The sequence below is a fragment of the Cucurbita moschata genome, unplaced genomic scaffold (assembly GCF_002738365.1).
Source record: "Cucurbita moschata cultivar Rifu unplaced genomic scaffold, Cmos_1.0 Cmo_Scf00032, whole genome shotgun sequence".
Classification (NCBI taxonomy): domain Eukaryota; kingdom Viridiplantae; phylum Streptophyta; class Magnoliopsida; order Cucurbitales; family Cucurbitaceae; genus Cucurbita; species Cucurbita moschata.
In genome coordinates, this window is record NW_019268548.1 from 299,171 (window position 1) to 310,280 (window position 11,110).

The 11,110-nt window shown below is 36.5% G+C and overlaps 2 protein-coding genes across 6 annotated transcripts in view; both read right to left on the minus strand.

Moving 5' to 3' along the window:
• Positions 1-314: 314 nt before the first annotated feature.
• On the minus strand, positions 315-1,004 carry LOC111429954 (putative calcium-binding protein CML19). Its single transcript, XM_023066043.1, has one exon. The coding sequence runs from the start codon at positions 931-933 to the stop codon at positions 436-438; it is 498 nt and encodes a 165-aa protein (XP_022921811.1). The 5' UTR covers positions 934-1,004; the 3' UTR covers positions 315-435.
• A 1,607-nt stretch (positions 1,005-2,611) lies between these two features.
• Positions 2,612-11,110, minus strand: part of LOC111430022 (ribonuclease J-like) — an 8,940-nt gene continuing 441 nt past the window's right edge. Inside the window, exons 2-17 of one of the 5 annotated variants that reach the window (XM_023066124.1) lie at positions 9,631-9,859; positions 9,316-9,439; positions 9,016-9,072; positions 8,490-8,681; positions 8,338-8,415; positions 7,811-7,993; positions 7,614-7,694; positions 6,803-6,868; positions 6,610-6,702; positions 5,729-5,854; positions 5,246-5,359; positions 5,032-5,127; positions 4,860-4,957; positions 4,328-4,776; positions 3,133-3,587; positions 2,612-3,009 (exon numbers count right to left, since the gene is read on the minus strand). In XM_023066124.1, the coding sequence (XP_022921892.1) occupies positions 2,914-3,009; positions 3,133-3,587; positions 4,328-4,776; positions 4,860-4,957; positions 5,032-5,127; positions 5,246-5,359; positions 5,729-5,854; positions 6,610-6,702; positions 6,803-6,868; positions 7,614-7,694; positions 7,811-7,993; positions 8,338-8,415; positions 8,490-8,681; positions 9,016-9,072; positions 9,316-9,439; positions 9,631-9,859 (2,537 nt within the window). In that variant the 3' untranslated portion in view covers positions 2,612-2,913. Of the gene's footprint in view, positions 3,010-3,132; positions 3,588-4,313; positions 4,777-4,859; positions 4,958-5,031; positions 5,128-5,245; positions 5,360-5,728; positions 5,855-6,609; positions 6,703-6,802; positions 6,869-7,613; positions 7,695-7,810; positions 7,994-8,337; positions 8,416-8,489; positions 8,682-9,015; positions 9,073-9,315; positions 9,440-9,630; positions 9,860-11,110 lie in introns of those variants that run through there. The other 4 variants (XM_023066125.1, XM_023066123.1, XM_023066126.1 and 1 more) reach the window with 4 other exon arrangements.

The following is an 11,110-nucleotide window of genomic DNA, read 5'->3' on the forward strand; positions in this document are numbered from 1 at the left end:
TTTCTAGACCGAATTTTATGCGCAAGAACATTAAACTTCTTTTTAAAGAAGACTAGATTAACCAAAATCAAACCAATGACCACACGAACCAATATTATTTATTTATTTTATTATTATTATTTTGTAGTTGTGAAACCTTTATAAAAAATGAATAAAAAAAAGTCGAGAACGTAGGAAAGTCTGTAGTTTTTGTTAGTTGGGAAATAATAAATGAAGGAAGTTTGGAGAGAAGGCAGTGATGGAGTCAAAACCCCATCCCAGTAAGTATTGGCGGCGTCTTTCTCCCCGTTATTCATACACAATTCTTTGTTGGAAACTCGGTTATTCATATATATATATAATAATGATAACAATATCTCAACAAATCAAACCAATTGAAGAATGAAATTATAATACAAACAATGAACAAAGAATTGTGTTTATATGTACACACTGTTACGCCATCATTATCTGAAACTCCTCAAAGCTAATCAAACCATCCCCGTTCAAATCAAACTGACCGATCATCAACTTGCACTCTGCTGTGGACTTCGATTCCCCCAATTTTCTCAGCATTCTCTTCAAGCTCTTCGGAGTTATGAACCCGCAACCTTCGCAATCGTACAGACCAAACGCCTCTTTCAAATCCTTCAATTTCTCCTCCTCCCCCACGTCCAGAAGCCGTTCGAAATCGCCCGCGCACAGCAACCCGTCGCCGTCCGAGTCGAGCGACTCCACCGCCATCTCCGCCTCCCCCAGCAGCAGCTCTCCGCCCATCAATCCGACCCGATTCCTCAGCTCCGACGGCGAGATCTTGCCGTCTCCATCTTCGTCGAAGTAACTCAACACACGACCGTACTGTGCCGAATTGTTGATTTCCATTTCGATTCGAGATTGGAAAACTTCGGATTTTCTCGAGTTTGGATGTTTGGTCAATTCAGGCATGGATGACATATATTTATAGGCTTCGGCAAAATCTTCGAAGCAGCGACGAAGGAAAGGGGAAGTAAAAAACAAAACGTGTTTGTTTGTTTGTTTGTTTGTTTTAGGGGTCAAAATTAAAATGCGTAAAAAATAATGTGGAAATATCTATTGCGTGAATTATTTATTAAATAACGGTCAACTGCCACGTACATATCACTTACTTTTCCCGCCCATATTAATAATTCATTAAAACGACGGCGCAAACCGCGTTTCGATTTGTTCTGGATCAGGCTTATCCTCCTCCGCGACTTGTCCAGATGATTCGAAATATGTATAATATTATTTTTCTTTATTTGAAAAATACAACGAAATTATTTCGGCCGACTCGATTTTGACGTAGCCATTATCCTTATTATTTTTTTTTTCATAATAGAATTCTTATTTTTAATTGTTCTAATCAAAGTCGTTCTGCGTTGGCTTTTTAAAGGAAAGAACATTAAATTTCTAGACTGATTTTGAACCATTTAGTGGGAAATAAGAATTGGAATTTTTTATTCGGTCAACTTCTTGTTGAAAAAAAGTGTTTGTATAATATTTCCAATCTGGTCAAAATTTTGGGGTTTTCTAAACATCCTAAATAAATAAATAAATATAATGTAACGCAATTTCTTGGTTGATACAATGTTTTTAAAAAAATTAATTTGTCAAACAACCAATTTGGTTACTTTAATTTCGATTAATTTGAATACAGTGTTTAAGATTTTTCAAGTGTTAAATCAATTCCATTAAATCTGTAACTTTAACCGCTCCCAAAAATGGTTTTAATAGTTTAGGCAGCTTTGGATAGATAAAAATATTTGAAGGTCATGCCATGCATCACACCCTTGTTCCTTTCAGTCAAATTCGATTGGAATCTGAATACACGCAAACCACGTGTCGCCTTGTCCGACGTCATAGATAACGTTTGTGGGAAGGGCCAGGCCCAACAACGGCCCAGTTAAGGCGAGGTAAAGTATTGGGCTTAGTTTGTTGAAAATAGTCCAACTACATTTTCCAATTGAGATACAAAATGGTGCTTTGTTCGTGGAGAGCCCCATCTCTATTTGTACGTGCCCTCTTCGAAACTATGCTCAAAGTGAACAATTATATATATATATATATATATTGGATCTTTCAAAATTGGTAAGACGAACAATTATTATATACATCGGATCTTTCGAAATTTATAAGACGTTGATATGATTGGATATTGAACATAGCACAGATTATAGTTTAAATCCTCCAATAATTATTGAACTAAAAATAATTATATGGTTAAAAATTTCTTCATTTTTCTTTCGGAGTTCGAGGGGGTGCAAGAGAAATAAATGAGCGTAGGCTATTATTCTCAAGGAATTTTCATTATTTTTTACATTTGAAAGAAAATCTCATTCTCCTGCCAAGATCAACTCATTCATTCAAGTTTATTGACTTTGACAATTGAGGAATTACTGTTGTTTTCAAATTTCAAAACATAACAATTTAACATCTTAAAATATAACAAAAGAAGCCTCTAATTAACCTATATATAAAATAAAATTTAGGAAGCTTCTAAATGGTCTTCAAAGTTGATTTATCTTCAAAAAGAAATAAAAGGGAACTTGTCAACTTAAACATGGAATACTGAAATAGTAGATGTGATATAACTTGAACATTTGAACACATCCAATAAGCCAGGCACCTACCACATAATTTCATAAATTGCAACATTATTTTCCCGAACCGTTGACATCGAACTAACTCTCAAGATCGTGTTAAAATTGGCTTCATGGATCAACTCGTCAACTTAAAAGAAAAATAGATTCCCTATGAATTTCAGTATGGAACAAACCAAGCATCTCTCTCGGGAATCATATATGCTTTCGAATTGCTGGGACCAATGTTCATGAAGATACCAAGAATGGTTCTCCATGCTACAATAAATATTACTAGGTTTCTTCAAAACTTTCAGTAGCTGTTCACAGCATACCGTCATTCTGTTGCTACATCCTCTGAATCAGACAATATGCCACTCATTTCATCCCAGTATGGCCAACTCTTGCTTTTCTTTTCACTTTTGCTTTCCTGCTGTACAAAGAATGGATTTATAAATCAACTTTTTCTAACAGGATTGAGAATTGCAGGGAATTAAACAGCTACACGTATGACAGAGCAAAGCTTAAAATCTAAGGTAGAAACAGAAAAACAAACCTCAAATTTCACAACCAGAGATGCCCACAGAGATTTGCACTGTCCTGGACTCCGATTTATGCCATCAGCCAACATACTCGTGGATATCTCTTCCCATAATGCCATTCGTCCCTTGGCCACTTGAAACCTGTCATGCAATTTCCCACGCAATTGTATAAGTTTCTTGATCTCCTCAGGTTTCCATTTATTGCGTTTCACAGGCTTCACGTCAGAATTTGATGTTTTCACTGACTTGTCATCACCAACTTCTTCACCTTCGTTTGTAATCTCCAACGTATTTTTTGATTGTTGAACAGAACCTTCGTTATCCTTTGCCAATTCAGTAGCAGGAGAGGTTGGCGTGATAAATGGTCTCCAGAAATCCTCCAAACCCTCGTTATCAAAGGAATTCATCTCTGTCGAGTTCGAGGGGACGTAGTCCTCTTCAGGAAGTAGTCTTCCAGGTTCAATATAACCTGTACAAACAAAAAGATTAGGAAAAGAAAAAAGGAAACGCTCATTTAAAACCACAACTGGATATACGACCATATCCCCATGCATTGCATGAGAAGGCTCGACAACAGAGACCTGTAAACTGCTAATCAAAACATTAAATTCAAAAGTAAAATGCTCAACTGTTGCAATAAATCTGGAATCTGGACTATTTTAATCATTAATGTCACATGTCAATAGAATTATATCTTTTTAGTATAATACATTCCATACAAGTCAGTGACCAGTCCTATACAATCCATTGGCTAATGACAAACAGCTTAAACCTTTCCATGCAACTTGATTTTTTTCTGAATCAAGTTGATCAACAAACAAAGAACATCTCAGAATTTCTTCCATGCTGACATCAAACTGTTACTTCAGATTACTTATTGGTACTATGTTTACAAATAGAGCTCTCCAATGAGAGAATTGGGGGGAAAGTAAAATTTACCCGAAGACTAGAACTCTGACGAAGCATTTCAACTCAAGTAAGCCCTAATACTCCTATTATTAATGCATAAAAATGTACAGTCATGCCATTAAATTTGATCCAAAACTTCTTGAATTTTATTAGCTAACCTACAGAAGATATCCCTACATCACCCTTGACCTGGTATCTGGACTATGCCTGAAAACGAGGATTACAGGTTTCTAAATGCAGAGTGTTCCAGATATGCACAAACATGCAAGGAAAGATGTGGAAATACATGGGGGGAAAAACCTTGAGACTCCTGACTTGAGTTATCTTCAGAATGCAAATCGTCATTTCCATTTGGTTTTATGCTGTTTAAGTGGCTCTTAGTTGGTTGTCCATCAACAGCTTTTCTCAATGCTGGTATCCCAATTCCAGTGTTGGACTTGCCTGAAAGCCTTGTACCAAGCTCTTCAGTTAGAACTCCTCCAGGGTTCTCCACAGCCATGACTATGACTTCAGGCCTCTTACCACTGTATTTTCTAACCATCTTCCTCAGAAGCTCAGACACAGTTCTTTCCATGTGGGCTAGAGGACAATTTACGGGGCAGCTTGAAAGTGCTGCATGAGCGGCTTTATGAAGAGCATCTAAAAGCTTCCCCTTGTCGAGCCATAAACATCGAGTAGTGATCCTTAGTTTTCCTCTAATGCCAGTCTCATTTAAACCATCGACACTTAGGGGTCGCAAGATTTCCATACTGCAAACAGAGGAAACCAGAACATTACTAAATACATAGAAGGTTGTACCCCCTTCACTAAAGGTGAAATTTGCATGATCTACCTGACCACTATAATGCCATCTGTTGCAATCTTTAATCTCTCATCAACGAAAAGCTCAGATGAGGATCCAAATGCTTTGTCACCATCACTATACTTCAACTGCCGCATAATAAAGACATGAACAAAAGTCAATGGTGTCCTTATAGTCAGGAAAATTATTAAGGTTATCGTACCTGTAAATTTTCCATCCCAAGAGAGGTGAAACCATTAGATAAAACTCTCCTGTTTCTTAGATGAGATACTCCAAGCATTTCTCCATTTTTTATAACCTTCATATCAGGATGTGCCAAGTTTAAAATTTTTACAAATAAATATTTCACGCACAGAAAAAGAGATTAGATATGCCCAGAAGTTCTCTCCGGCCACAGTCACCAAGAAGTTACTCACAGTTGTGTGACGAATTCCTGTCGACCGGCCCAGAAGTTCATGCTCCTTGAGGAATAAAAGCTCTCCATGAATGGGTAAAAAATGCTGGGGCTTAACAATTTGAAGTACTTCCTCCTTCAAACACAAAGAAGATACGAAGGAAGCAACAGGAATGAAGTTAAACGGGTGCTAAGAAGAAAATTACTTCAAGGCAAAAATAGTGGAAGCATGGGATAGATGATCATGATATAGGCATTTCATGAAGGCTAATCGGTTAACAGCTCAAAGCAATACTTCATTAGTAATGAGGTTCCAAACATATCAGGTAAAAAAAAAATCTTCTGGACCAAAGAATCCTACAAGTCTAGGTTAACATCTGTAGGGCTAGGAGGCAGGGTGATCTATAGTTCAAAGCAAGAAAGGCTGAGATGATCAAAAGTCCATAGTCTCGAGAGATTTAAAACTAACATATTCGATGCAATTATAATGGAAACTGAAACTTACTAATTCCCCACGATATCCATGACCAGATGTGTGCAGCAACTCATTCTTACCCATGATTATATTAGATCCAATCTCTGATATACGGTTTAACATTTTCATCACTCTAGATTCATTACCGGGAATAACCTGTGGCATGAGAAGAGGGAAAAGAACTATTAGATCACATTGCCAGAAAACATCAAATGGCATCTAATGTCAAAGCCATATGCGAATTCAGCAGTTCAAATGATGCTCAAACAGCCCGTCATGGCAGTGTATTACTCAAAAGAAAACGTTGGTAGCAATTTTTTATATGATAAACAAATGACACCACAATAAATCATTGGTGAAATAATGATAAGAACCAAAAACATTGATTGAAGTTGAAGAAATCTACATGGAGAAGGATTGATCGCTTCTTAAGAGAGCTGTCTACCCACAATTATTCCCAAGACTCGCCTAATCCCCTAATCACCTTCTTCCAATAGTAAACAAACTAGCTATTTCAATTAGCTAATAATGCGGACGGAAAGATTAAGAGCACAAAATCAAAGGGAACAAAAGAACGTCACTCATGTGCTTTAGTTCCTCCCTTCTCAAATCAGGGTGTGATATTTCAAATTTTCAAACAATAAAGTACAATAGTGCATTATAAGACATGTAAATCAAGATTACTTGTACTTCTGTATTAAATAAACGTCATCAGAAAATAAGCAAAGGCTACATCAATAGGCTAGAGAGAAGCAGCAGTTCCAAAAATCTTTGTCAATGCAGAACTGATGAGATAATTTGCACGTGATGGGTTGAATATATTAGTTTATGACACAAAATCCAAATATAAGCTTGAAACACAAAGCTTATTCAATAATCGGTATTAAGCAAAGAAAAACTTGTTTTATTACCTTGGCCGAATACAAAATCATGTCTTCCTTGCTCAGTTTGAGAGAGTGACTACTTCCATAAGATGCAAGATTTAGGGCGGCACGAGGTTCTGCCTGAAACAGCAGCATGTACAATTATACTGCTAAATTGATGTGAATAAACTATTAGATCCACTAAACCATGCAATTCCTATTGGCATGTAGGCAAACTTACTTGTGAGCCAGTTGTGACAATCAATAAATCCTTTGGAGCATAGGCATCAATGTCCTCCACTTTTACCTTATCAGGTGTAGGATGAAAATTGTTAGATCAATAAATACACTTCAAAATCAATAAAATATGTGGAAGAGTTAAGAATAACAGCCGAAAGCATGATGTCCATGCATGCCCATACATAATTTCATGTTCTTTTATTTTTTGTCCTCGGGTAACTAAATCAGCACTGAAATTCCAAGTCAGAGTAAAATTCATGAAAAGTATTCCATACAGTAAGCATTAGCAAGACAACCATAGTAATGTATTGCAACACTTCTGAACATTAAGATGAAGCATAGCCATTATGAACATTAGCTATTAGCTTAGACTCAGGAGTAACTCTTTAATCACATATTCATTAAACTTCGAAACTTGAAGCATTACAGCTGAATTTTTTTTTTTTTTTTTTAAAAAAACATCTTATAACAATGAGTATTATGCTTGAAACCCCTCATTTAAATAAGTAGCATTAATTAAGATAATCAAGAGCAAGGCAATTGAGCATACCAAAACAAAAACATGAGTTACAGAAAGATGCTCCAATGTCTGAATCCATAACAATAGAACGATAAAGAAAACAAGTCATATCCTATCTATTGCTTATTTCTTTTTAACCAGATTTCCCATATAATGGCAAGAACATCTTCACATTCTGTCCATTGTCAAACATCAATAAGAAACTATAGCTTTCCAGGGAAAAATTAAGTGTCGAATTCAACTTGAAAACAGAAAATATATTAGGGGAAAAATAAAATTTTAGAAAGATTACCAAGGTCGATGGATCAATCGGTGCCTTTCCATCTTTCCAGGCTGCATCCAGATATGTCCTTAAAGACATGCCAACAAATACCTAATAATCATGAATTAAAATTTGCAAAAGAAAACGTAAATGCTACCATGAGTAGTAATTTGGTTAAGTATTGAAAAGTATAAGAGAATGAAGGAATCTAACTATGAAGATCTCACCAACTTTCGACCCGTTAAATCAGCGGCTGCTTTCACACTTCCAAGGCGGTGTATATTTGAAGCAAACTGAGTTGTAATGACCCTTCCTTTAGCTGCAGAGATACGTCTTAAAAGTGCATCTGCCACCACAGACTCACTAATAGTCCTTCCAGGAGATAGTACATTTGTTGAGTCACTCATCATCTGAAAAATATCTCACACATTAATGCAATTCATACATCAACAAAATTGTTTATTATCATGCACAAAAAAGAAGAAGTAGAAGAAGAAGAGTAATTCACATAAATTTACAACATTTCACATTTTGTCCATGTTCATTGCATGCTATGTAACAAGTTAATTCCTGCCAACTACAACTAGTTTCAAGAAAGATAAGGCCCATTTCTCCTAGCCATAAATAACATGGTAGTTGGCTTTGAAATTAGCTGAAGTCATAAAAAGATGCCTAAATCAAAAGTTTTAGCAAACATCAGAAATTTAGATTTCATCACAATTGATATACTAGATGGGAACGAGGATTGGCTTACAAGAGTCACTCCTTCTTTTGATAGTTGTTCCAAAGTTTCTCGATCGAAGACTTTACCATCCAATGGTGATTCATCAATCTGCAAGACGACGACCCCTCCAGTAGTCGTAAGAAAAACAAACAATAACAAGATAGTGCGTCAAACAATATTACCTTCCAGTCTCCAGTATGAAAAATTGTACCATCTGCACATCGAAGAACTAAGCCACAACAATCGGGAATGGAATGGGTAACCCTAATTGGCTCTATTTCAAATGGCCCAGCTGTGAATCTCCTTTTCATCTTAAACACCTTAAGTCGAGAAGGAATAAAAATCCCATTTTCCTTCAGACGCTTTTTTATAAGCTGTCAAGGAAGAAGAGTGTTGCCTATTAAGTCCACAAATGACAAGCAAGCACCACATTGATGATAAACTAAAGATGAAGCAGGACTTGACCCTTGATCTTTAAATTTCAGTTTAAGATCATTACTATTGCACAATTTCCCATTTCCTTGTGGGAATGTAATAATTTAGAAAACAAATAGCAGCGTGAGATCAATAATTTCTATTAACAAGTAATAGCAAATCTCTACAGGCTGATTGACTGGCAAAGGAATATAACAAGAGTTACATTGTGATGTTAAAAACGTAAATTCTTAGAATGATAAAAATTTGCAATCTGGTGAAGTAGTGATATACCTCCACTGTAAAGGATGAAGCGAATATTGGTGTATGGGAATCCAAAGCTGGAATTACCTGTTTAGAAGAACTTAAGCATGTGAAAAAACAAAGAAATAATAGCAAAGAGAGATTTAAAAGTTCAAATTGTACAATTTTTAGCGTATTGGTCCCTATGCTTCCATTTATTTCATTTTAGTCATCTACTTCCATAATAATGTGCTATACAGATGCCAAACATAAGAAAAACCGAAGAAATTAGAAGTATCTGATATTTAGGGGGAAACATAGTATCTCTAAGGAATTAGAAAGAAACTTTACCCAAGGCAACGCACCAATGTGATCTTCGTGGCCATGTGTAATAACAACAGCTTCAATTTTGTGACTCCATCTTCTAATAAATGTGGTATCAGGTATAATTTTCTGGACACCAAGCTCGTCGTGGCTGTAAATAGATGACACAAATTCAGACACTACGCCACAGTGAAAGAAACCATGGCTAGTGGACTCAAATAAGAAAATCTGGATTAAGATGTAAAATTATATCTACTGGAAAATTTAATCCAATGCTTGAATAGCACAACTTATGGTTGTTAGAACTTCATACAGATGGAAAAGCCTTGAACATAAACTTACTCAGGAAACATAACGCCAGCATCAATCAGAATGTAGCGGTCATAGTTCCCAACAAGCATACAATTCATGCCAATTTCACCAAGACCACCAATTGGAAGAACCCGGAGAGGTGGACCATCTGAACCTTCGTAAAACTGTTCCATCTTGCGTTGAACAGAGTCTTCCATGCTTCTTTTAGCACCTTCCAATCTTCCCGGTCTTTTGCGATGCTCTTTAGATACATTTTTGCCTGAGGAGATACAACATTAAAATAGCAGTTCACAGTTACCAAAAGGGAAAAGAAAAATTAGATATCCAATTGAATGGAAAAGAGATCCTAGAAGTTTCAAGATTGTTGACTTTGACAACAGTCACGGGAGAAAGAGAGAGACTGCTAACAATCTAGTTAAGAATATCGGCCTGGTTAGGTCCTATCCAGTTCGCTCTTGTTCTCCCAATAACAATCACTTTGTTCCTCGTACACAAAATAAGAACAACTTAGTTCCTGCTCGAGGCTAATAAATCTAACTCCCTCTTCTCGGCAACTGAAAAGGTAACCAAAATTGGCATGATCGTTCGATCTAGCCGAGAACATCAACACAAAATACATTCTTACATTCATATTGCAACAGACCCATCAAATGAATATCATACTTTTTAATTGGAGCTTCACTTGCATGTTCCAATGCTATCTACGTTATTTGAATAACTTAAATGCTGTAAACTCCATTCCACATCAGTAAACCAGCTAGCTTGTTTCAAAATGCAGTATAAAAAAACACAGACGCTATCTTTTGTTGGATGATGGAAGTCCCACATCGACTAATTTAGGGTGTGATCATGGGTTTATAAGTGAGGAATACTAACTCCATTGGTATGAGGCCTTTTGGGGAAGCCCAAAGCAAAGCCATGAGAGCTTATGCTCAAAGTGGACAATATCATACTATTGTGGAGAGTCGTGTTCGTCTAACATGGTATCAGAGTCATGCCCTAAACTTAGTCGTGTCAATAGATTGGTAAATCCTCAAATCCTCAAATATCGAACAAAGAACTCTTAAAGAAAAGGAGCTAAGCCCCTCCTCGAAGGCAGTCAAAAATGACTAAGACTCCAAAGGAGTCGAGCCTCGATTAAGGGGAGGTGCACTTTGTTCAAGGGGAGGTGTTGGATGATGGAAGTCCCACATCGACTAATTTAGGGTGTGATCAAGGGTTTATAAGTGAGGAATACTAACTCCATTGGTACGAGGCCTTTTGGGGAAGCCCAAAGCAAAGCCATGAGAGCTTATGCTCAAAGTGGACAATATCATACTATTGTGGAGAGCCGTGTTCGTCTAACATCTTTAAGCTTAAGTAGAAAACTTGCCAAAACTTCGCGGTTAGTTCTATAACCTAAAACAAGACTATCTTCAAACTTCTCTTCTCCAACCTTCTCGTGGACAAGAGCTTGGCATCTAACACTAGTATTTGTAGTTTAATCTAAAAAAAAAAAAAAAAAAAAAAA

Excerpts from the sequence above, each read along its gene's own strand:
- LOC111429954 (XM_023066043.1), bottom strand. The coding sequence starts at position 933 with ATGTCATCCATGCCTGAATTGACCAAACATCCAAACTCGAGAAAATCC.